General features: G+C 35.7%; 1 protein-coding gene across 2 annotated transcripts; it reads left to right on the top strand.

The window, feature by feature from the left end:
* Window positions 1-1654: 1654 nt before the first annotated feature.
* LOC103043747 (legumain) lies at window positions 1655-24434 on the top strand. Of its 2 annotated transcripts, none has more exons than XM_049465137.1 (14): window positions 1655-1849; window positions 6590-6697; window positions 11189-11286; window positions 12081-12162; window positions 12245-12330; window positions 13266-13341; window positions 13568-13630; window positions 14632-14698; window positions 14806-14924; window positions 18511-18600; window positions 18901-19098; window positions 21258-21428; window positions 22310-22377; window positions 23842-24434. In XM_049465137.1, exons 2-14 carry the CDS (start codon window positions 6623-6625, stop codon window positions 23891-23893), a joined length of 1245 nt encoding a protein of 414 aa, XP_049321094.1. In that variant the 5' UTR covers window positions 1655-1849; window positions 6590-6622; the 3' UTR covers window positions 23894-24434. The 2 variants fall into 2 exon arrangements, with proteins under 2 accessions (XP_049321094.1, XP_049321092.1); XM_049465135.1 differs by lacking the exon at window positions 1655-1849 and adding an exon at window positions 2225-2323.
* The last annotated feature ends 3231 nt before the right edge of the window (window positions 24435-27665 follow it).

The raw sequence follows: 27665 nt of genomic DNA, 5'->3' as shown, positions 1-27665 counted from the left end.
AACAGCACTGTAATATATCAGCTATTTTTCAAGCAAATTTTGAGAACTGATTTGTAAGCTCCTAATGTCTCCTGATGACTAACAGACTGTAGGTCAATAACCTGGGAGTGACCATCAGCTGATAAACACATGGAGAATTCATCACACCAGTACAATATAAAATGTGTCTTACCCTTTGTTAGTGTCTGCTGCAGCAGTGGAAGTTAGACTGATCACCTTCTACTCTCATTTCCACTCATAAATACCTGAGCGTCCCTCAGAAACAGCATCAGATTATTCAGCTACTTTTACTACGTGAACTAAAAGTGGATTAATGCGCTGCTGAAAACCAAGCCAGAGTCAGCAGTTTATGGTTTTCAGGTTTAGATCAGTTCAGATTCGTGGACTGAAGATTTCACGTCATTAGCGAGCATCAAAATGTTTTATCGGAGCATTTAACATGATTACAATTTTTTATGAATGACACATTTTTTAATAAGATATAGCTAACAATAGATAGATACAATGGTGTGATCAAGTGTTTGCCCCCTTCTTTTTTGCATGTTTGTCTCTTAAATGTTTCAGATCATCAAACAAATTTAAATATTAGTCAAAGACAGCAAAAGTAAACATAAACTGCTGTTTTTAAATGAAGGTTACCTACATGACCCTGTGTAAAAAAGTGTTTGTTGCCTAAAACTAATAACTGGTTGTTCCACCCTTAACAGCAACAACAGCAAATAAGTGTTTGTGGTAACTTGCACTCTAAAAAACTGAGGTGCAATATGAGTACTTTTTTGTAATCAAAGGTACTCTGTTCATAATCGTACCCTCAAAGGTACAATATTGGTCTTTACAGGGTGAGATTTGTTTCCTCTGAAGTACAAAGTAATTTCTAACAGCAATAAGTACAAATTTGTACCATTTAACCTGCAGCCAAAAGCTACATTCAGTATTCTGTATCACTGTACTAATAAACAATATATATTTTAATTATATATTTTTTATTTGAAAGCCAGACAATTTTGGATCTTCAGTTCTTTACACATATTCAGTTAATGATAAGGTTTATAATCTTTATACCTCAATATAAAGTACAGCTCCAGCGACAAGCTTTGTACTCTTTTATGTACAAATCTGTACTTATTTTTCTTAGTATGTGCAGTGAGTCTTTAGTTCACTCCTCTTTACAGAATTGTTGTAATTCCGCTATACTGGAGGGTTTTCTACAGTCATGCCACAGCATCTCAATCAGATTCAGGTCAGGACTTTGACTAGGCCACTCCAAAATCTTCACTTTGTTTTTCTTCAGCCATTTAGAGGTGGTTTTTGATCATTGTCCTGTTGCAGAATCCAAGTTCCTTTGGGCTTGAGGTCACAAACAGCAAAACAGCCCCAGACCATCACACTACCACCACCATGTTTTACTGTAGGTATACTGTTCTTTTTCTGGAATGCAGTGTTGGGAAGGTTACTTTTAAAATGTAATCCCTTACAGATTACTGATTACATCACTCAAAATGTAATTTGTAACGTAATCAGTTACATTACTTCAAGTGACTAACGTAAGCTTTATAACCAGAAATATATGTAGATGTGTTTGCAGAGCCACTGTCTGCTGGAGCTGCAACGGGTGTCACCCCTCCCCCTCCTACCTCTCCTCCCATCTCACTGCCTGCACTCACACAGACACCGCTGCACACACATAGGGAGGAGTGTTCCCTGTCATATCAGAGCGATTTCACTACAAAAACATTATTTATTTGTTTGTAATGAATCAATATGTCCGCCGAGTTGATTTCCATGCCAGGGCATGGCAGGCTCTCGTCGTCAGTCTCCATTGTGCGGACTAGCCCTGTCTGATAAACAGGTGAGGGTGTCTGACGTGAATGACGCCTTACATGTAATCCGTTACTTCCCAACACTGCTGGAATATTAATATATGGAATACACCATATGTAATGGGGTGGGGGGACCTCTTAAAAAGTTAAACTTTTGTCTCATCAGTCCACAGAGTATTTACCAAAAGTCTTGGAGATTATTAAGATGTTTTCTGGCAAAACTGACACAAGCTTTGATGTTCCTTTGTTCAGTCTCTTTCTTATTGTTGGGTCATAACAAACATTCTTATCAGTTTATAACAGTACTATCATATTTCTCTTCCCACTCCTCCTAGAGGACAGCAGACTGCTTTCAGTTTGTAACTTGGCAGGAGGAAGTGGCCAAACAGGAAACTGACTCAGAATTCCTGACAAACCAGCCGCCCACAAAGAATTACAGGAAATAAAAAGCTGTAAAACACTGTAAAGACAGTCACTATAAAGCTGGCAGCTGGCTGTTTATGGTAAGATTGCATCTGATCTAAGAAATGAAAATAAATTAATAATTTATTGTACTTAGCATGGAAAGGAGAATTTTTGGATTCTTGGGAACTTTGTTTCACTATTGCTCCTTTCTCCAAATCTTTTGAGCTCAGTTAAGATTAAGAAGGATGGTAGTAGAGGATTAAAAGAGTCTGTAAATTTGGGGAATTTAGGGATGTAGAGATCTCTCTGGTGATGATGTGTAATTGCACAGAACATGTGGAAGCGTACTTTTATGCAGTCCAATGTAAATACTGCAAATTGCTGGGTGAAATTGTGTTTTTGAGTATACCCTTTAGTTCATTTTAATCCTTATGAAATACTTTCAAAAGGTAGAGAGCATTTACAACTAACAAACCTACCAGAACACTCTCAGAATTATTTAGAGTATATTAGATATTACTTGTTCTTTTCCCAGTAACTCGCTGTTAAAGTTAGTATGTTAGCTAGCTCATTGCTAACCCCAGTAACATAGCTAACTCACCGCTAACGTTAGTATGTTAGCAAGCCTGCCGCTAATGTTAGCTAGCTCTCCACTAACCTTAGTTCTCTCCCCCGTACCTTAGCTAACTCACCGCTAACATTATTATGTTAGCTAGCTCGCTGCTAATGTTAGCTAGCTCTACTGTAACCATGGTTCTCTCCCCAGTAACATTAGCTCACTTGCCGCTAAAGATAGTATGTTAGCTAGCTCGCTGCTAATGTTAGCTAGCTCTACTGTAACCATAGTTCTCTCCCCAGTAACATTAGCTCACTTGCCGCTAAAGATAGTATGTTAGCTAGCTCGCCGCTAATGTTAGCTAGCTCTACTGTAACCGTAGCAACGTTGCTACCTTGGCGCTAAGCGTAGTATGCGCTTCTCCACTGAAATTAAGTGCACTGTCTGAAAATTTAACCCCTGCAGCAAATTTACAGTAAATTTAAGACAATACAGTCATATGAAAAAGTTTGCGCACCTCTATTAATCTTAATCATTTTAGTTCTAAATATTTGGGTGTTTGCCTGAGGTGTGCTTTTGCTTTTTTGTTTTTTGGCGTGTTTGCAGAAATGGCTTCTTTCGCATCATTCTCCTAAACAGCTTCTCCTTGAGTAAAGTGCGCTGTATTGTTGAGCGATGCACAGTGACACCATCTGCAGCAAGATGATGCTGCAGCTCTTTGGAGGTGGTCTGTGGATTGTCCTTGACTGTTCTCACCATTCTTCTTCTCTGCCTTTCTGATATTTTTCTTGTTCTGCCACTTCTGGGCTTAACAAGAACTGTCCCTGTGCTCTTCCATTTCCTTACTATGTTCCTCACAGTGGAAACTGACAGGTTAAATCTCTGAGACAACTTTTTGTATCCTTCCCCTGAACAACTATGTTGAACAATCTTTGTTTTTAGATCATGTGAGAGTTGTTTTGATGAGCCCATGATGCCGCTCTTCAGAGGAGATTCAAATAGGAGAACAACTTGCTATTGGCCACCTTAAATGCCTTTTCTCATGATTGGATACACCTGGCTATGAAGTTCAAAGCTCAATGAGGTTACCAAACCAATTCTGTGCTTCAGTAAGTCAGTAAAAATAGTTAGGAGTATTCAAATCAATAAAATGATAAGGGTGCCCATACTTTTGCACCCGTCAAATTTTGGTTTAATGCATATTGCACATTTTCTGTTAGTAAAATAAACCTCATTTCAATCCTGAAATATTACTGTGTCCATCAGTTATTAGATATATCAAACTGAAATGGCTGTTACAAACACCCAAACATTTACAACTAAAAATGATTAAGATTAATAGGGGTGCCCAAACTTTTTCATATGACTGTATAATACCTTAATTACCCAGATTTTAATGTAACATTTTAAGACTTTTTCAGGACCCGCGGGAACCCTGTACATCAAAATACTTTGGTAGAACCTCAAACTAACCGCTTGTTGACATGAAACTTGGTCCTCTTTTTTGCTGCTTGGGCTGAGTGGTTGGTAAATGTGGACGGTACTGTACTGGGGTGCGTTTCCCGATAATGAATGATCTTAGTAATTTACAAACGACTTTAAGAATCACATAACCTTTAAGAACGTCCATTTTGTTCTTAGTCTTTAAAGTAACAAACAAGTTTAATTATTGCTCATGACTAGACTAAGGACCCTCACTGAGTCACATAACCACTCAAACAAGTCAAACTAGAAGATTTTATTTTTGTTGTTAATTGATGGGATGACTTTTCTAAAAAATAAAATAGATCCATTGAGTCAGTACATTTTTAAAAGGAAATTTGGTGGCACCTGTAAAAAAAAACAACCATGACCCAAGATATATATATATATATATATATATATATATATATTAAAATAATATCTGGGGTCATGGTTGTTTTTTTTTATCATTTTTATAATTTTTTTTAATGCTCAACCCAAATGAAATTTAAAATTAAGGTCCATGTCAGAAAACAAACAGTGTAACTGAAGTGAATAAGCTTGGTCACAATTCTCACACAAGAGAATTCCGTCAAAATCTTGTTAATAATTTAATTTTTTGAAACTTGTTCAAAAATATCTGATAAAGGTGGATCTTGCTAAATATATGTTCAGCTGATTAGCAAGTTTAATGTGTTTTTGATCCTGTATTTAGAAAGTTGTAAACAAATGTCTTGTTTGGTATATTTAAAATATATGTTTCACTCAGCCCCAGAAAACATGACCACAACTGTGCATGACCAGGGTGTGATTATCACCCTCTGCACACAGACAATACATTTCCAGCATTGAATTTACTTTCCTAAAATAATCCACCTCACCTTGTCACACTTCATCCCACTCCAAACCCTTTATGAAACTGATAAAATGAACATATGACCAGTATGACAAATAGTCATATTAGTTTATAACAGTACTATCAGTTTTTGCCTTCCTACTCCTCCTACACAAGTTCAAACTGCTTTCAAATTCCTGATAAACCAGACGCCCACTCAGAATTACAGGAAATAAAAAGCTATAAAAACACTGTAAAAGCCGGTCAGTATGAGTCAGACAGCTGGCTGTTAAAGGTAAGTTTGCATCTGATCTTAGAAATAAAATCAGAAATTGTTATTTGATTGTATTTATCATGGGAAGGAGAACTTTCGATTGAAGGGAACTCCATATTTTTTATCCAATTTGTTGATGTTGCGGTTAAATTTTTCCCATCTTTTATAAATTGTGTTAATGTTGCTGTGATCACGTTCGTCTGGTCTCACATTCCCTCATTTCAGTTAGGGAGTTAGAATGCTAACTTGAGAAATGAAGTATACAAACCAAATGCAGTACTGGAGAAATGTAAGGGTTTTTTTGATTTGCGTCGGTATCCTCTGCTGAGATGAGCAAAAGCGACAGGCTGTTAAGATGCCAAGGCACCTGCCTCTTAAAGGGAATGGTAAGACACTCACTGATGGTTTATTTCACGTCACGCCCAAAACACACCCATGATTAATTAGGATATTTAGTTCATGCCTTTCGCGAATTTTGAGCTGTTTAAGGCAGATTTATGTGCCCTTGCGATACCAAAGACACACCAACAGGCCCAAAAAAAGATGATCTCTACCATTTTATGTACTGTTAACCTAATATAAAGACCCCAGATATTGTGGCACAAAGATGATGTAAATGTGGAGCCAATACATTCGCATATAAACCAACAGTGTGTCAGAATGGTATATGTTTATACTTCTCTACATGCAACCACAAATAGAATCACTGCATCTGGATGGAGAGATTTATCTGGATAGGGTTTGTTTATCAATGATCAAAAGCCACAAAGAAACCAAGCTGAAATAAAATAGTAACTAGGCTATTTTTTAAAATGAAATAAGTAGAAAGTATAACAGATAATTGTGTAAAAATGTAAGGAGTAAATGTATAAATTAGGCCAAAAAATAATTACTCCAGTAAAGTAAAGATAACTAAAATTTCTACTTAAGTAGGGTAACCAAGTATTTGAACTTTGTTACTTTACATCTCTGGAAAGATGTAGACTTTACTGAAAAGTCTATTTTCTGCAAACCATCAGCAAACCAACAAAATTCATTTAACTAAAATAGAATGGTCAAATATCCACCAGCATTTTTCCAGAGGTTTTGTAATAGATACCAACTGGTAATGGTCAAGGTGCTATTTGCAAAAGGGACATTTTTTCCCATATGTTTATATTATTGGATGTATATGTTTGATAACGTGTGAATAGCCCAGCTGTTAAGTTTAGTATTAAACCTGAGATCTTTTATTTCAGTGTTGAAAACTAGCAAAATCGCTGGCAGCAGAAATGAGTGGGACTGTCGGTAAACAGTGGGCCATTCTTGTGGCTGGAGCAAATACCTGGGACAATTATGGACTGCAGGTAAAGTACAGACCAAATCAAATTGTATCAATAATTTTAATAGAGGTTATCTGTACACTCATCTACTCATTGCAGACAAAGCTGTGTAAATGCAAACAAACATCCAGCCCCTGTCTAGTCCCCTTAGAGAAGCACATTCGTAATGGATTAGGACTCTCTGCAGCAGATAAACATGTCTAACAGTGTGCAAATTGAGGAAAGTCTAAACAATTGTTACCCTCCTCAGGAACAGTGTTGGGAGTAACGGCGTTAAAACTAACGGCGTTACTAACGCCGTTACTTTTTTCAGTAACGAGTAATCTAACTAATTACTCTGACTGTAACTATAACGCCATTACCATTTCCGACACCCCGTTACTGCACGTTACTTTAGCCGCTCTATTATAAACCTTTTTTTTGTTGTAACTTCGCTTTGCCCTGGTTAACCCCTCCTCTTTCCGGTGAACTTGAGCTTCTGGCCGCTGTGCCTGTGGTTTGGCGTGGTGAAGTGAGGCACAATTGTGACGATTTGCTGCTCTAATTAATTCAGTGATTGCCGTGGACAACCCAAGTTCCGAATTAAGGACGTTAAGCTCTTTTTAGCTGCTCCGGTTTTTGTGGTGCTGCTGCTTTCTCTTTTAGAGCTTAGATTCTCTGCCCGAACCCCACCTGACCTGAGGACCGACCCGAAATCGGGCTCCTATTTTTATTTTATATAAAGCTCTGGTGTGATAATCACAATGTTGCTAAGTAACCAATTATTATTGTTCACTAAAGCGAACGAAATAGCGAAAATTGAAAGTGAAAAACATTTGTGTTAACTGAATCTAATAAAAACGGTAATTAAAAGGAAAAAACAGAACTATCTCGAACTGTATTTTGTGTTTATAAAACTAACTAAAACAAAACTAAAATTACTGAATTTTCGTGTTTAATTTATTTATAAGAGCCGAGCGCGCAACACCTCGTGGTCCGTGGCATTAGTTCTTGTGTAAAGCGCTCACGCTAGCCGCAAAATACGACAGAAAACACTGAAAAACTGCAGAACTATGTATGGGATTACAATATGAGCGCAAGGCAGATGAAAGAGAAACAGGAGATTCAGTATGTGAGAACATTTACCTGTGAGTAACTTACGCAAATCTCTCTCTCTCTCTCTCTCTCTCTCTCTCTCTCTCTCTCTCTCTTTCTCTCTCTCTCTCTCTCTCTCTCTCTCTCTTTCTCTCTCTCTCTCTCTCTTTCTCTCTCTCTCTCTCTCTTTCTCTCTCTCTCTCTCTCTCTCTCTCTGACGTTTATTAGATTGATCTCTCTGATGAGATGTGTGAAAACTAATAAAAACTAGCAAGCCCACTCTAAAAACAAATTAAAACTTACTGAATCAAACTATAATAAAATGAAAAATGTAATCACGTAGCTCTGGGCGCACGTGAACGCTTCCGCATTTGACTTGCAGCACTGTGTGTAGCTGTTCTTAAAAATCATTTTAATTAAATAATAGTTTTATGCTATGTTTCAGTGTTAATTAACATAATTCTGATTATATTTCTCTCATTCAATCAGCCCGAAAACAGACAGTTTATGGTTTGGGTTGGCTCGGGCTCATAATGACAGTTCATGGTTCGGGCTTGGGCAGAACGTGCAGCTCCGGCTGGGTCGGGTCGGATTTTTTGGGCCGATCTAAGCTCTATTCTCTTTTGGTGAAGCTGTTATATTAATACCATTTTAACGGTCATTACATTGTTGTTTTTGTCCATTATTTTGTTTTGTTTATATACATATTTCCTTTGAGTGTGGCTTGGTTTGTTTAACTCCATCCCCAGACGCGTTTTTCCGTTTTTTCCGTTTTTTTCAGTATTACATGTTGTAGTAATTTTCTTTGGTTGTGTGAAGAATTTCGTTTTAATTTTTTGTAATTCGTTAGATTATATTTTTGTCAACATTTTGGGTTTATTATCGTTTGGTATTTTTCTAATAATAATAGTAAATACATAATTAATTTCCTTTTTTTTGACGGGCGAATAATAAAAGTAACGCGATAGTTACTTTTACTGGTAACTAGTTACTTTTATAGTGGAGTAACTCCGTTAGTAACTCAGTTACTTTTTTGGAGAAGTAACGAGTAACTATAACTAATTACTTTTTCAAAGTAAAGTAACACTGCTCAGGAATGGTAAAAATCTAAGATCACTCCAAAAGCAACAGACCCCAGGGTAACTTCAAAGCAACTGAAGGCCTCTCTCACATTGGCTAATGTTATTGTTCATGTGTCCACCCTCAGTAGAACACTGCAGGGTTGCAAGGAGAAAGCTACTGCTGAAAAGGTGGGTCATGTAGCAAGATAATGACCCTAACCACACAAGTCGTTCTACCAAAGAATGGTTCAAAAAGGAACAAATTAATGTTTTGGAATGGCCAAGTCAAAATCCTGAGCTTAATTCATTGGAAATGTTGTGGAAGGACCTGAAGCGTGCAGCATATGTGAGAACACCAACCAACGTCTCAAAGTTGAAGCTGTTCTGTACAGAGGAATGAGCTGAAATTCCTCCAAGCTGCTGTGCAGGACTGATCAACAGTTATCAATAACAATTAGTTGCAGTTATTGCTGTGAAGAGGGGAAACACCAGATACTGAAAGCAGGATATAAATACTTTTGCCACTTACAAAGTAATATAATACAGGAAATTGACAAATCCTGCACATAACATATACACATATGTAGCTCCCAACAGAAACTTTATACGACCAATCCCCATAACTCTCGACAGGTGATTCTCCGCTTCTCTACACTTTCCCATCTCATCCACTGCCCCTGTTTACTCTGCCCTGCTGCTTTTGCCCTCCTTGCTTCCTCCTCCTGCTCACGAATAAACCCTGTAACCATACGCCTTTTCTCAGGTGATGTGGCCTTGCCGAATGCTTTCCAAGAATCACCTAAACCTAATCCTGCCCTCCCATTTTGCACCTGCCCCACAACATCCCTGTGCTCCAGTGCCCTCTTTGCTGCTTGAGTTGCTTCTCGAGCATTCCACTTTCTCCCAGACCTAGTCACTGGTGCTGTTGCTTTAACCAGCCCGTCTTTTGACCCTAACAACTGCATTTCACGTCCTACCTTAGCACATTTGAACTCCTCAACCAAGCTCGTCAACGGCAGTTCCAGCATCCCTCTCCCACACCACGCCACACTACTAAGGCAACGCAGCACCCCCAACCATGTCCTTATAGCCTTGTTCATAACCCTTTCGGAATATCATAAACCTTAGACGAGGCAACAAACCAAACTGCAGACGCCACAATTTTAATTTACCTGGCAGAAAAGACTTATCAATTCTATTAATGGCCTCCACCATTTCTGTCCTCAACCCTTCCACCTGCTCTTTATCATTCAGTGCTGCAGTATACCACCTACCTAAACTCTTAACTGACTTTTCCAATATAGATGGTATAGATGACTTCTCCCTCCATCATAAACCTTTCTTGTATCAACTTCCCTTTAAAGATTGATACACTCCTAGACTTGCACTAGGGGTGTGACGAGACATTAATATCACGAGACGAGACACGATATTGGGTTCACGAGAACGAGAAGAGATTTAAAAATACAATTTTAAAGAAAACCTTAAAAATAAAAAATGGCTTGAAAACTAGAGTTTTGTTTGACAAAATCTTATAACACAAACTTAACAGACTGGTTTCTCTCACACGTTGATTCTATAAGAAATTGAAATAAGAATAAGATATATAAAAATAAAACATTTTTTAAATACAGTGCAGAGCTAAGGGATTAGTACACCTGCCTATGAAACAGTCACTTGTAGGATTTATTTACGGTATTTACATATGGTTTGTGTCTTGTTGGTCACTCTGTTACCGTTTATTGTTTCCACTGGAGCCAAAATGCAGCCAGATATACAACTTATAAAGGGGTATGCAGCCTATGCGACGCATAGGGGCGCTGCACTACAGGGGGCGCCAAATGAAAGCCCCAAATACATTTTCTCTCAGGAGAAACAGCCAATCAACTTGCTGGTTTCGCAGAGCACGGTGGGCTAGTAATGACCGAACGTATCTCCTCCACCCCCTCCCCTCCTGGGGCGCAGATACTACGTTTGCATACACCACACACAGTACTGCTGTGTTGCCAGATCCCGCTTAAAAAGTCATCCTAGCCAGCCTAAGATTATCATTTAACTTCCCAATATGTAATATTGGATCATTTTCCTCTATAAATGAATGAGCAAGTATAATATTTTTGTTTTGTTTGTTTGACTGAGTTCTTTTTATCTATTTTAAGGACTTCTGATTTATCAAATTTATTCAGAAATATAGACAATTCTAAAAAGCACTACTGTATAAAAGGATTGGGGATTACTCATCATTTTAAGATTGTTCTTCACTAAATTAATGGAAAGTTGGTCCTTCTGTAAAATATTTGTAATATGTAAAAGGTATGTTTTCTTCTTTTTGTTTTTATTGTTTTAATTGTGATACAAAAATTGATTTCTCTTGCTTCAGGCTAACATCTGCCATGCATATCAGATAGTTCACAAGAATGGAATTCCAGATGAGCAGGTTGTAGTTATGATGTATGATGATATCGCTTACAATACAGAGTAAGTGTTTTCATTTTATTCCATCAATGCCTTAATCTGATTGCTTATACAAATGAAAAAAATATATATTGATTTCTTATTTTTTGCATGTTTGTCACTCTTAAATGTTACAATTAATCAAACAATTTCAAATATTAGTCAAAGACAACACAGGTAAACACAAAATACAGTTTTTAAATAAAGTTTTTTATTATTAAGGGAGAAAAAAATCCAAACCTACACGGCTCTTTAATAAAAATGTTTTGCCCCTAAACTTAATAGAATCAGATCCAAGATGGCACAGCAGAGGTGGCAGCCTGGCTGTTGCAGTAGCTAACTTTCTCCCTGTTCTCCCATGTTCACACTGGGTCGTAAAATTAGCTTGTTGCTTTATGAAGAAATGTACCTTGGTTAGTTTTGCTAACTAAGGGGTGCTATGACAAGGCCCCTATGGTGCTTTTAGATAATGTTTTGGTATGAAGTATACATTCATATTCGGTAAGGAAAGTAATTTTGGATTTTTGATTGAGAACAGGTGTGACAGTAATCAGGCCTGGGTTTGGCTTAAGAAATTGAACCATTAAGAAATGGTGTGATAAACCACAGGTAAGTTATGTTTCATTTAAAAAGCTTCATTTCAAAACAGCATTTTGTATTTACTTGCAAACCTGCATTTTGTGTTGTCTTTAACTAATATTTAAATTTATTTGATGATCTAAAGCATTTAAAAGTGACAAAATAAAAAAATCATGAAAGGGCCAAACACTTGTCCACACTACTGTTTCTCACACATCATTTACTGTATCTCTCGACAGGAACCCGTACCAGGGAAACATTATCAATGAACCCAACGGACCGAATGTTTACCCTGGAGTGCTGAAAGACTACACTGGAGAAGTAACTATTTCATAATACACAACACAGATTAAATCAATTTCCTTTATTTATATGTACTTCAGTTTAAAACATACTCTAACAGGATGTGACTCCTGAAAACTTCCTCGCTGCACTCCGGGGGGATGAGAGCGCTGTGACCAAGACTGGACCTAAAAAGGTCATAAAAAGGTTAGTCTCTCTTTTTGGAATGTATGAAATTATCACTAAACATACACATAACTCCATAACTCTTATTCCAGCGAACCAATCTAATTCACTTAATAAGATAATAATACTGATACAATTTACCCAATCTGGATTGTTACACTATGCCATAAACATATACAGTAAAAACTGTCAAGGAAAAATCATGTACTCTATCACAGGAATAGCTAGATTTAAAATGTTGAGATAAGGTTTAAATGATTAGTTCTTTCTGATCTTATTTTTCCAGTAAAATAATTGTTATGCAGTGTTTTTAAGAACAAGTTACTTTTATAAAATCACAGTCTGTGACTGAAAACTTGCGAAAGTGACGTTATAAAAATAATAAAAATAATTATTTAAAAGGATTTTAGTTATGTATATATATATATATATATATATACATAACTAAAATCCTTTTAAATAATTATTTTTATTATTTTTATAACGTCACTCTTTCGCAAGTTTTCAGTCACAGACTGTGATTTTATAAAAGTAACTTATATAAATGTATAACGTATATAACTGTATATATGTGTATATATATATATATAAAATGATAAGTAAGTAACTCATTGCACCAAACTAGCTTAAAGATATTGAACTCTGGCATGGCAAAAATGTGGAATGCTAAAAAATGGGAGAGGTAGTTTAAGAGGGGCTGGGTGATGTATGGGTTAAGGGGCGGGGCATGGAGGGAGAGCTAAATGGGCGGGGCTTCTGTGCTTACGTTCTGCTTAACGTTAAATGCCAGGTAAAACAAGGAACAAGTGATTGCAAACAGTCCAGGAACTCTATAAGTTCATTTATATGTCTGTAAAATTACTTTAAATATAATAAGTTTTACACTTGAATTGGATAAAAGTGTATTTATGAATGCTTATAAGCTTAAAAAATGCCTTTTTGTTCTTTTGTTTTAGTGGAAAAGATGACACGATCTTCGTCTTCCTGTCAGACCATGGAGCTCCTGGCTTGTTTTGTTTCCCTTCATCCTCAGTGCGTTTCACATTTAACTGCAACTATTATTCTTTGGAACTGTAACTAATAGTTTAATCACACTGCACCCCCTCAAAGACTTAAAAATGTATATTTAAAAAGAAAATGCACCGTAGGTTGCATCAACACTCGGCTGTTTCTGTTGAAGGATTTGTAGGAAACTGAACAAGTTATATAATTAACTGTGAGTTTACTAAGCTACTAAATTCTCACATTTTAATTTCAGCTGTATGCAACTGATTTCATTGATGAGCTTCAAAAGATGGCTAACAATAAGCAGTTCAAACAGGTAATTACCTCAATTAGCATTTATTTCAGTTTAATTACTTACAATAAATGGTTAATTGTTAAAGGTTTGATTGGTAAATTGGTAATTGTTCTGTAAAAATGCAAAATAGGTTGTAAATTCTAAGAACTTGGAACATTTCACATTAGATGTAACATTAGATGTAGGTGTTTTAGCTATACACCGAACAAGTAGAACAATATGACCATGTCCTTGTTAGTGTGTGTTGTGCTGGTATGAGAGGATCAGACACTGTGCTGCTGGAGTTTTTAAACACCTCAGTGTCACTGCTGGACTTAGTGGTCCCAGTGGGCCGCAGAGGTACTGCAAGGGGGCCGTAGACCAATTTTTGCAAGAAAATATTTTCCAGTATATAGACAGATCTTGTTGATTGGGTTGGCATAGTACACTCACATGACATGCAGAGCTAGCTAGCTAACTAGTAGATTAACAAGTTGGTTATGTGATAATCTGATGGAAGCCTGCTTCCTGTGGTATGCGTTTTACGCATCATCGAAAAAAATAAATAAATAAGAAAAGGACAGCAAAAGTCAGCATAAATCCAATTACGAAAATACAGCAGGTAGTACCTAGCAATAGGCTTCACATGCACATGAACCAAAATTACAAAGATGATGGTTGTGCTATATTGGGACATGGGTTGCAAAAGGTTGGGAATCCCTGCTCTAGAGGATGATCAACACAAACTGTGCAGATTGAGAGCTTCTGTGTCTTACTACTGTAAGTAAACAAAATGTTTAAAAACTCCAGCAGCACTGCTGCAGTTTCTGATCCACTTAAACCAGCACAACACTCACTACTTGGTGTCCTGGCCCTTTAAGGACAGCATGAGAAGAAAATAATACAGGACTATAGTCTTATATGGAGCTAAAAATGAAGTGGATAATAGGTGTAAAATTAAGAGATGGTCATAATGTTATGCTTGATCAACGTATATCTTCATAATATACCCAGTTATTAAATGTAATCTTGTAATGCTGCAGATGGTGATATTTATGGAGTGCTGCTACTCTGGATCAATGCTGGAGAATCTTCCTGAAAACGTCAGCAGTAGGTTGTTGATTAGATCTTGGACCCTGGCTGGAAGCATGCTAATGATTATTTATAAATGAGTGAATTCAGTCAATCTAACGTGAGACTGTCGTGGTGTGTTTCAGTCTATGGTGTGACAGCGTGTCCTCCTGATACAGTGGCTTATTTTTGCTACTATGATGAGGAAAGAATGACCTATCTTGCTGCAGAGATGTCAGCGGTCTGGATGTCGTACACTGAAGTGGTGTGTATTCCTTCTTTTATACAAACTAATGTAAACAAAAGATATTAGTGCATTAAAATGATGTATTCTCAAGTTGTATAAATATTAGTGGTATAAAAATATTACTGGTATAGAAACCATACCTGTCAAGTTTTGGACTTAAAAATAAGGGCTTTTTTATTTTTTATTATTATTTAATAGATTTAAAATTGAAATTGAAGGGTGCACAAATTTACAAAAAGGACATGGATCAGATATATTCCATAAGTAAATAATAGTCCTAAGGGGCCTACACAATTACTAATCTTTCATTAATACTTCTTTCTATCGTTCAGTCCACTCCTGATCAGTTCAGTTAATTTCAGCCCTCTCCACATTTTCTCTCTCTCCAGCTCAACCATCTCTTCTACCCCTTCTAAATAATACATAACATTACAAACTAGCCCTGAACTAATAGAGTTTGGAAATGATAGTTATTGGCTGATCAGGCACATCAGGGCAGGGCATTATATATATATATATATATATATATATATATATATATATATATATATATATATATATATATATATATATATATATGTAGATTTTTCTCAAACCCTGAATATCTATCTAGCTAATTCTAAAGTTAAGCTAACTGAGTCACAAGCTATATTTTATTAAACACACAGTGGGTTTAATTTATGTTTTGATTCAGAGAAGAGTCTTTTTAACCAGCTATCAGAAACAATCTCATCACAGTTTACATGGTTAATTACCTTTCTTTTAGAAAAATCTCCGTATATTCAGATTAGTTTTAACGACAGCTGCTCCGACTAGCTGCCTGAACTCACAGCAAGGGGAGGGGCGGGGCTTCCCCCACACTAAACTGCGCTCCGCAAAACCAGCTAGCTGATTGGCTGTTTCTCCTGAAAGGCGGGACTTTCTCCTTGAACCGGCTCGACGATTGGTTAAGAGACACACAGCGGTCAGTGCATTGTCGCCTGTGGCCTATATATTTTTTTTATTTAGTATAATACGGGAAATTTACGGGAAAATACTAATACGGGAGGACGGCGGGAAAGAGGAGTAAAATACGGTAGTTTCCCGGCCAAAACAGGAGACTTGACAGGTATGATAGAAACTGACCCAGTAATTTCTACATTAGTCCTTTCTGTAAACTTCTTTTTAAGAATTTTCTTCCTATGGCAATGTTGGTCCATTTCATTAGAAACAGTGGTTGGAAGTCTTTTAATATTATTGGAAAAGAGACAGCAGTCCAGTATTAATGAGCTCTGTTACGTCATTATCCCGCTACTGAAACCCTCACTCACCGCTGCATTTCCTTGTCTAAAAACATTATTACAGTTTAAACTGTGAAATTCACATGAATTCCAAACTGGCTGTTCAGATTGAGTCATTGTTCTCAAATTTGATATGCATCAAATTTCAGTACCAATTTCAGTACGGAAGTAGCCTAAATCAGAAACATTGAAAATGTTAGGTTCGGTGTGTTTTTGCCGCTCACACTGCCACACAAACAACACACCTGTGTCACACGTGGTATACATGGTTTTATAATCACACAAAACCTAAAATGTATCTCCATTTTTGTGTTTATTTCTTTTTTGACAAAATGGAAAAGCAGTTCTTTACATCTCTTTAACTGAATAACAGAAACGCTTCAAAATACCCCTGCAGTAAAGAGAGGTGAAGTGTTATTATAGACTGGGGAGTCATTGGTGCTTTTTAAATCTCATTTAATGACAGACTGTGAAGGAAATTCATTTCACCATTATATATACAATTATATAAAATTTCATTTTACATCTCTTGTAAGACAGATGTATTGTAAAAAGATATTGAACAGTTGTTATTTACAGTGTATTATAACTTCATGATGAAGTTAAATTTTAAAACTTTGAAAAGTTACATTTCACCATTTTTTGCTTTCTCCCGCAAATATTTCATTTAAAAAAAACAATGTTATTATACTCTGTAATTCAATCATGTAACCAAATAATTCTTATGCACTCTGTGTAAGTATCATGGGCAGTTCCAGGGAGGGGCTTGAGGGTGGTGTTGCTACCTCTAGCATAGCCATAGCACCCCTATTGCACCCCATAAAAGTTCTGTGATTTATTCATTTATATGGGACAAAACTGACAAAATGACACTTTGGCACAATGACAAATAGTCTGTATGCAGCTTATATAACCCCTAAACGTCCAAATTGAGCACTGCTTGTCATTTTCTCTCCAAACTGTCATGTGACTCGTTAGTGTTACTAGGTCTCAGGTGTGTTCCATTTTGTAGTACAGCTCTCACACTCTTTATACTGATCACTTAAAAAGTTCCAACATGGCAACTCATAGCAAAGAACTCTCTGAGGATCTTAAAAGACGAATTGTTGCGCTACTTGAAGATGGCCAAGGCTACAAGAAGATTGCCAACACCCTGAAACTGAGCTGCAGCACAGAGGCCAAGATCATCAGTAAAGTGAGCTATGTACTCAATTTTGTAATACATTGTATATATAGACAAAGTGGTTGTGAGTCTTTAATTGTTATTTTTGAGCTCGGTTACCTCGTTATCTCACCACTGAAACCCTCACTCACTGCTGCTGTCTATTTCCCCATCTATTCACATGCCAGTGTAAGCAAGTCATGAATTTTAAACAGGTAGTTCACTACCACACTCTGAAGTGTCCTGAATTGGGCTTAAATATATCAGATTCATTGCGTTTTTTTGTTGCTCACACTGCTGCACAAGTGATAAACCTGTATCCTGTGGACGAAAACCTTGAATTATTACCTGTTCTGTAGGGGTGTGACGAGATCTTATGGCACGAGATCTCGCGAGATTAAAGCGGACGATATTTCTCGTCAGACTTAAACCTGTCTCGCGGGGCAAAAACAGTTAAGTGTGGACTTTTTAAGAGGGATCTGGCAACCCAGTAGCGATAGCAATAGAGTATGATGGCTGAGCAGTGAGAGCAGCTCTCAGCAGAAGAGGAAAATTCAGGTATTTGTATAGAAGAAGCTTCTGCTACTTTTAAGTTGTATGTCTGGCTGCATTTTGGCTCCAGTGGAAACAATAAACGGTAACAGAGTGACCAACAAGATACAAACCATATATAAATACTGTAAGTAAATCCTACATGTGACTGTTTCATAGAGAGCTGTACTAATCCCTTAGCTCTGTACTGTATTTAAAAACATGTTCTGTCTCTGTTTCACTTCAAGCATAGTCTTAATATGACTGGTTATGGTTATTCATAGTTAAATTACAAGAAATATAGGAGAAAAAAACACAAACCATAGTCTTAATATGCCTCGTTCTCGTTCTCGTGAACGTTCTTTGTGATATTAGTGTCTCGTCACAGCCCTATTGCTCTGTGAATGTAGTCTGTTAATTTTCACCACAGGCAAACAAAACCACTCAATGTGTACAAGCTTGTAAACGTATAAAGGTGCTTTTGAATGTGCAACTCTCTTAAATGTCTCTTTACAAGAAGCATGCTGAGATCTTTAGTTGTTTCCACATGATGTTTCCTGAGTTAAAAAAAAAAAACATCTGCATGCTATACGTTTGATTTAAAGATAAATCATTGTTTTCTTTGTTGCAGTCTGACCTTGATAAGATCACCTTCCAAGATGAGTTTACAAACCTGCAAGAACATATGCAGCAGTCTGTCCCGTGCGAGTATGGTGACAAGGTACGTCCATCAAATAGTCTATTCAGACATAACATGTCCAAATGTTTGTGGACAGCCTATTTCTGATATAAATATTCAGATGCACACACACAGAATTCCAGTCCCTGTAGAGAAAGAGAATAGAACTCTCTCTTCAGTTAAATAAACATGAATCTTTTGTGGCACCATATCAGGCATTGATTTTAGAAGAAAGAGAACTTTTGTCCATATGTTGTATGGCAGGTGTGATGCAGTAATGCAGTGATGCATTAGTACAGCAGTGTGAGATGTTGTCTAATTGTTGTTCTGTTTATCTTTTAGGATGTCAGTAAACTATCAGTGAGTACGTTTCTGAAAAACACCCCACCGTCAACTCGAGAGACTAAAAAAGTCCAAAAGCCTACAGATCTGATCTCCTTCTACGAGGCACCATTCAAAATCCTGGAGCACAAGATTCAGAGAGAGGAAGATCCTGACAAAAAAGAGGCTCTCAAGAAAAAATATGAAAATCTTCAGAAGGTCAGGCCCTGTACATACATGCATATTTGTAAAGCTTCCACCACAATTGCAATTATATAATAGTGATAATTTACCAATTGTAATATTATATAATAATATATAATAGTTAGCAGTGTCAATTAAAAAAGGATCAGGTTAATCACAATAATATTCTGTGACTAATTGCAATTAATCACACTTGTCCTTAAGATGCAAGTTTTTATAGATTAGTTTAATAAAAGAATGAATGTAAGGAATGTAAAATACAGTTATATTTATATTAGAGGTGTCAATTAAAATACTAGTATATACTTGTATATTTAAGGGCGGAATAAGGCAACATGGGGCTGGAATAAAACTTTTTTTTCTTGATTGTAAGCATCTCAGCTTGTTTGTAAGGATTTCTGAATTGGAACTTAAGTTGCTGGGTATAAAAGAGTGTTTTCACACCTCTAGATGGGAAAGTTTCTATGGTTCGGATCAGTTGATGAGTTTGTTTTTTTTGGAGTATTTTCTCCCTCTGTTTGGTTTGGTTTCACACAGACATAAACCTACACACACCAAATGCTCACCAATAAACCACACAAGCTCATTGGCTCCTCTGATTGGCCAGAGATGTCTGGTGCGGGAGCAATAAAGTAAATATAGTGAGAAGATTCTGTGTTCCAGAGTGAATATCTGTGCAGTGTGAAGCCGAATCTGCACCTTTAATGTTTTCAATGTTTCCAATGGGATGTGTAGTGCAGTGTCGCGTCTGTGAGCAGTGAATGCAGCACATTACTGTCTGTGTAAACAGCATGGAGCAACAGAGATAGTTTGTTCATAGCAGTAGTATATTATCTGTCTAATATATCAGATTAAACTGCGCCTTATCTGCAGTTTAGCTCAATTAAAATAAGTATATTTGATAGCTGGGTCGAGACCAGATCACATTCTCACCACAAGCGAAGCGTTCCAAAATATATTTGGGACTGGACAATGCACGGAGCAGATTACAGCGAAAATTGGGGTCAAACTTGGTGACGTAATTCATTTGATAACATGTTACTGATTCCAAATTAATCGTGTGCGTTACCGCCTTAGCTTTGACAGCCCTAATAATAATATTATTATATATTACATGGTAATAACACAATGGTAGTATCTTGTTATAGAACACTTGTAATAATAATGTAGTATTACTATAATTACACAACAAAAACGGATTCAACAAAAGCTGTAATAAAACTGGAGGAGTAGCATTTTATTATTTTTATTATTGTGTATTTCAAAGCATATCACAAGTGTTCTTTTATAAAATGCATAATACACACCATAGTAACCACCTGGTAAAGCAACCACTAAGCAAAAATGAGTTTTATTATAGTGAGCATGTAGTAACATCCTAGCTGTCAGCAGCCTGAAAATGGAAATTGCTTGTTTTATTGGTTTATTTACTTTTTTCTGATAACCTACATAACTCATATTTATTTTTATTAATGTATTTTATCGCATTTCTATACATTTTATAACAAAGCTACACAGACTGCATAATAAGTAATATTATAATTAGTATTATTATTTTTTTATTGAATATAAGTATCTTATCATGAATGTATGTGTGATTAAAGAAAAGGGATTGAGGATTGATACAATAGTGCAAACTATTACTGATTTATTTCTATTTAATTTGTTTGTTTTATTATTTTACATATTATTATTGATAATCTGTATAACCTACAACTCCTGTCTGTGTCATTTATGACTTAAAAGAAAGAAATCAAAATACACAGAAATACTCTGAATATCCTGACTGCCTCCTCACAAAACAGGAGGAAAATATAGACCAAACAAAATGTCATTCACTCCCTAACTTTTCCCAAAGATAAAAGATAAAAAAAATCAACTTAATCAAGGTGATTTGTTGGTTTGGCCTAAGCAGGGTTTTTTCAGATCATCAGGGGGAGAGGAGCCCCAAACATCTCTGTACTTTTCTGTAATTTTATCCTTATTCCTTTTTCTTGCTTTTTTATTCTTTCTTTGTGTTTAATGTACTTTTTGAGTTTAGAAATGCATAGGATGACGATGTTAAGGTTTATTTATATTTTAGTATTTATTTACTTTAGTGTTTACAGTGTTTGTTGCAGCAGTAGGAGATCAGAGGTATAATGTATTATTATGATCTTATCTTTTATTATCAGATAAGGTCCAGCATTGAGCGCAGTGCGGAGGAGATACGTGACCTCTCTATTAGAGCAGGGGGAGGATCTGCTGCAGCCGAGACAATGTCACTGAGCCGCACTCAGCTACAGGACTTCAAAACTGTGGCAGAACTCTTCAGGACCACCTGCTTTAACTGGCATGAGACAGAGGTGTGTACAGTTACATGCAGTAACTGCAGATCACAGAGCTGTATTGATATTATAAGTTGTTTTTAGATCAGACACCTGTGATGAAGATTAACAAATGAACAAACAATGACAAACAATAATATATTTTTTAAAACATTAAAGTACTTTGTGTACATTTTATACAGTTTTATTTGATGAAAAAAAATATAAGCATACAGTGGTGTGAAAAGTATTTCATTTTTCAGATTATCAAAAAAAAACTTTAATATTAGACAAATATTACCTAAGTAATACTACTACTACTACTACTACTAATAATAATAATAGCAGCCCTCAGGGGCGGGGTTATTCAAATGAGTAGGCTGTCTCTCCACAGTCTTTCTCCCTCCTCTGGTCCACAGACTATTGTCCCAAAAGTCTTGAGGATCATCAAGATGAGTTCTGGAAAAATTGAGACGAGCTTTAACGTTCTTTTTGCTCAGCGGTGGTTTTCGTCTTGGCTCTCTTTCGTTATTGCTGCACTCTTGGGGACATTTTGGTCAACCTGCCACTTCTGGGAAGATTTGCCACATTTCCACGTTTTTACCACTTGTGTATAGTGTGGTTCGCTGTAGGCCCAAAACTTTAGAAATGGCTCAATAACCTTTTCCAGACTGATAGATCTCAATGACCTTCTTTCTCATTTGTTCCTGAATTTGTCTAGCTTTTGAGTATCTTAATCTGAAACGTTTAATAGTGACAAACATGCAAAAAAAAAGAAAAAAATAAATCATTAAGGGGGAAAATACTTTTTCACACCACTGTATAGTTTGATTAAATTCTTTTTTGGACAGCATTCCTAATATCAATCTGCACAGCAACCTGTACCAACCAGTGATCTTCTCTTCCTCTTTCTCTCTCAGTATCAGTACGCTCTATCACAGCTTCCTGTCTTCGCCAAACTCTGTGCATCTGGAGGAAATGTTCAGGGGTATGTTTATGCACTGTTTACACCATAAATAAGCATTCATTTTTTAAAGTAAAGTGTTTTAAGAAATGTATACAATCATATCAGAATAATATGTCCACCTTTCTAATAGCAGGGCTGCATCTAGGGGTTGTCGATATGGTTATAAAACAGTATCATGAAATTTCAGGGTATTTTTGTGATAACGATATTCTTTGTGATCTGACAAAACAGAAAAAAATATTATTTTAAGGATACGCTACTGCAACAAAATGAATACGAAACTTTATTTGGCGATATTATTGCATATTGTATGATATCAAACAACCCTAATTTAGATTTTTACCATATTGTAACATAAGTAAATGATCCAGAAAGTCATGATACCAATAATGCACTCCAAATATCCAGGATTAAAGCAAAATAAATATTACTGGACAGATATAATCTGTCTCTAGTAGATATGATTTAATGGGAAATGAGAACAGTGTGAATTAGCCTTTTGCCACAAACAGTAAAAAATGTTACCCTTAAGCTTTATGCATACTTCAGGGTGTTTTGCGATAACAATATTAAAAATGTTGACAATATTATTGTGAATTATATGACATGGCACACTCCTAGATTCAGCTAATAATTATTTTAGTATTTGACTAATCTGGCTGTAATATTTGTATTAGTATATGTGATTGTATTGGTCTGTATGGGTTTTGATAGTTTGACGTTACGATGTATTTATAGGAGACAGTCACACAAACCAGATGAAATGTTTTAAGATATCTTATTATATATTATTTTAATTACATATCGAATCATATACAAATTACATTACTATTTTTTCAGTTTTTTAGCAAACACAAGAGACAGTTGTTATGGCTATTTAAAAATAGCAATGGTTTAGCAGGATATTTTTTTATATAGTCGAGCAGTAAATTCGACTAAAACACGTTAACACTTTTAATATTTTAAAAACCACAAACTGTAAAACTTTTATAGCTAGCTTTATGGACTATGGAGTTATTTTGCTTACTAAAAATGCAGACTAAAATAAATAAATGAATAAATAAATCAACAATAAGACTAAACAACTATGCAAAAATTTATAGCCTTTAGCCTTCATTCATAATAAGAAACTTATTGCATTATAGGAAAAATCTCCTGAATCGTAGAGATTAGTTTAGTAAAGCTTTTCTCCATTTTGGAAAGCTAAAAAATGGTAAAAAAAAAAAAAAAAGCTAGGAAAGGTTTGAAATAGAGCATCATGAGGAGATAATTTAGGCATTAAGCCAATTGTGAAAAGAAAAAAAAACTGACTGTTTTAGGAAGGTAACTTGTGTTATATGTCTTCATTTCAGATGTAAGTGTTACCAGAATTTAAATATTTGCGTAGATACTTTATATGTACAATGGGTGCTAAAACTGTGGTAGTGATAGCTATTGCTAAATATCTTAGCAAAAAGAGATTTAATACGTCTTTCTATTTTGCAGAATCCTGGACGCCATAAAACAAGTAAAAAGAACTTCCACTGCCTTCAAGTGATCCGAACAGTCATGAAGGAAAAGAGAGCCTTCAGGCCCAATCACTGGCAAAACATTACTGTGATTTACTTCCATTTAATATAAGAGAATCTTAATCAAACTCCTAATTCTGAATCTTTAAAAATGATTTACTGCATGACCACTTTCATTCCTTTATTTTTTTTTAATCATCACAAGCATGTATTCTATTTTTATATGATGTGGAAATGTACACTGATCTGCTTTAACATTAAAACCACTGCCATGTGAAACATTTCCAACCCAGTCAGGGGAACTCAGGACTAATACCAGATATCACAGGACACCTTCAGAGAGCTTGCCTCAGTCAGGGAGATCTACACTTTACTAGGCAGGTGGTGATAATTTTATGGCCGATGGTGTATATAGAAATCGTAAGGTGTTAAAGGTTTTAGTTATATTTTAAAGATTTTTCTACTAGAAGTAACATGTTTTATATAAGAACATGCGGTTTGCTGATTTGTATTATTGTCAATCATGTACTCAGTGTGGAAATAAAATGAAAATGAAATGAGATTATAACATTTTTTTATTAACACACACACACAAGGCAAGGCAAGTTTATTTATATAGCACCTTTCATACACACCGGTCATTTAAAAGTGATTTACAAATTAGAAAATACAAACAAGTCAAATTAAAAATCATATAAAAAAGAATAACAATAAAAATGGAAAAAAATACAATAAGAATAAAACAAAGAGAAGTCAAATTAAAAACACATGAAAGAATAACACTAACATTGGAAATAAAAATAAAATAAGAATAAAGCATGAATATATATTTAAAAGAAGTACACTTAACTAAATTAATTAGAATATAAGTGCTGTTACAGAATACAAGTGTGCAGAGCTGCAGTATTTTAAACTGAGCTGAAGGCCTGCTCAAACTTAAACACACACACACACACACACACACACACACACACACACACACACACACCTAAACTGCAATCATTTAAATACTTTCCTCTTATTTTATTTTCTTCCATGCAGTTCAATCTTTCAACTGCAGAGGTCACTGTATGAGCAGAAAAGGGACGTAAAGAAACTAAATAACATCCTAAAGAAAATTTATTTTTAATGATAGCACTAAGATGTATCTTCAAGATGAATTTTTAAATGAGAAGTTTTGATCAGTAGATTCTGGTGGTATATTCTTAATTAAAAGTCAAACACACTTCTAAATTGTTGATTTGTGCACTTTTCCTGTCACCAGTAAAGTTATTCAGGTAAATAACTATATATAAAATAGCAAATTTAAACTTTAAACTTTGGTGTGTTTTAAAACAGATATTTAACCGTGTCACTTTATTTTTTTACATTTCTTGAATGAAACCGAAACAATTTATTTTTACATGATGGTGATAATTGGTTTCCTGCAGATCTTGTAACATTGTAGATATTGGAGACTCTAGAACAATCAGTAATTACATTTATTATAACCATACATATTAATTATTCCTACTCAGCTTCTCATAGTCCCCAGGATGTAAACTGATTTGAGCAGCTTTTTGTTTATTAAACACATTTCATCAAATGAAAATTAAAATTTTTCAGGCAAAATCCTCATACAGTGCCCTCCATCATTATTGGCATTCCTGGTTAGAAGAAGTGTTCTTTGGCTTCTAATAAATTCTTTAAAAAAATAATATAGGACAACAATGCAAAAAAGATAAAAATCTAAGCTTTAATAATGAAAGTTCCTTTATATGGTGGGGAAAAAATACACATTAAGAAATAAATGTTTTAAATAAGGTCTGGGGACTAAGGGGAGCTTGGTTTTGTGCCTTGTGAACCATATTTGAGTAGATTTGGCCAAATGTTTATGGTCATCATCTTGCTGAAAGACCCAGTGACGACCCATCTCCAGCTTTTGGGCAGAGGCCACCAGATCCTGATTCAAAATGTCCTGATATTTCATGATCCCATGTCTCCTCACAAGGTTCCCAGGTGCTTCGGAGGAGAAACAGGTCTACAGCATGAGCGCTGATCCTCCCTCATACTTAACAGTGAGCATGAGGTGCTTTTCTGCATACTCAACCTTAGTTACACCAGACACACTTCGAGTGTTTGGTGCTAAAAAGCTCTTATTTGCTCTAATCTGTCCAAAGCACACGGTCCCAGTTACAATCCCAGTACCGCTGGGCAAACTCCACCCGTTCACTCTTATGATTAGAACTCAGTTCAGGCTTTCTCCGTGCTGCACGCCTCCCAAACAGCTTGTTGGCATGTAGATGACGCCTGATGGTTGTTTGGAAAACCAAGATGCTCCCATTTGATTCAATTCTCTTACAGTGAGCTTTGTAAACTTTACACTTCTCTTACCCTCCTTCTCACTGTGCGCGGTGGAGAGATACACTTGTGTCCTCTTCCAGACTTGTTTATCTCTGTTCCAGATGTTTTAAACTTTTTGATGATTGCTCTGACTGTAGATAAGGGATCTGCAGGTAAGGAGTGGCTATTTTTTGGTAGTAATTGCCTGATTTATAAAGGTCGACACCCATGTTTAAGAGTGAGGAAGAGAAATAGGCCTCTGTGTGACACCATATTTATCCCCCAGAGAAACAGGAAGTGATTAATTACTAATTAAAGGTTCCTAGATACTTTGATCCACTTTATAAACTACAGTAGAAATTACATAAATGATTTAAAAACATTTGTTTCCATGTTATGGGTGCCAATAATTGTGGAGCAAGTCATTTTATGAAAAATATTTATTTCTTAGTCAGGCTTTATTTATTTAACTATTTATTTTAATCACTTGAGTTGAAGGTTGCTTTTCTAAACAACAACAAAAAAATCAGAGTGAAATTTTGCTTCTGCAATAAAAATCACATTTATTTTAAGGCTTTTAACACATTTAAACTAAGGGTGCCAACAATTATGGAGGGCATTGTTTGTTTAAAACAGCAACTTTTGAGGAGAATCTTAATCCATAATGTTGCATGAAATTTAACATAAGCAAGTTTTAATTGGTCCATTAATCATATACTAATTAATGAATGAAAAAATAACAAAAAATAAATGAAATAATAGCTGTACACTTACAACACAATTCAGACAAACACTAATGATAAATTAAATGTAACAAATCGTTTAAACTGTAATTTTTAAATACTGTATTGTTTTTTGTATATTTTCCGCACATTAATTCAGTCAACTAACATGCCAAAAATGATGAGAGCGCAGTATATGAATTGATCGTTAAGTGTTACCAAGTTCCTGTCCAATGATATTTGGCATGTTATTGTCATATATATTCAAAGTATGTATATATATATATATATACATCAAGAATACATTTAAGTTGATATCCAGCTTCTATCATTGATGAATATTGATTCACACCTTATTAAACATCAAATTTTCCAATTTCTACATACACACTACTATCATACATGCAGCCCATCTCCCGCCCTCTGCTATTTACTTATTAATCGATATGCCGGTGCTCAGAGGTCGACGGTGTCTTCATGTATAATACACAACTGCATTACTGAGAGATGTGCTGTAATAATGTTAACTAAGACCTGTCAATCAAACCGGTGTAAAATCAGCCAACTCTCTTCTCAAGTGTTTGGCTTTCAATCAGCCTGTTCTGCTTCATCAGTCCACATGCTCCAATATTAATGATCACAGTAATGGATCGGAGGACATGGACTTCAGATCATTCCACAGGAAATCCCACCCGTATCTGCTGCTGATTGGGTGGAGGGGTGGTAGAGGGGTTTCGATTGGTTAATCCGGACTGTA

The sequence above is a fragment of the Astyanax mexicanus genome, chromosome 15 (assembly GCF_023375975.1).
Source record: "Astyanax mexicanus isolate ESR-SI-001 chromosome 15, AstMex3_surface, whole genome shotgun sequence".
In the NCBI taxonomy this organism is placed as follows: domain Eukaryota; kingdom Metazoa; phylum Chordata; class Actinopteri; order Characiformes; family Acestrorhamphidae; genus Astyanax; species Astyanax mexicanus.
The sequence above is the reverse complement of the archived record's forward strand: the minus strand, read 5'-3'. Positions and strand labels throughout refer to the sequence as shown.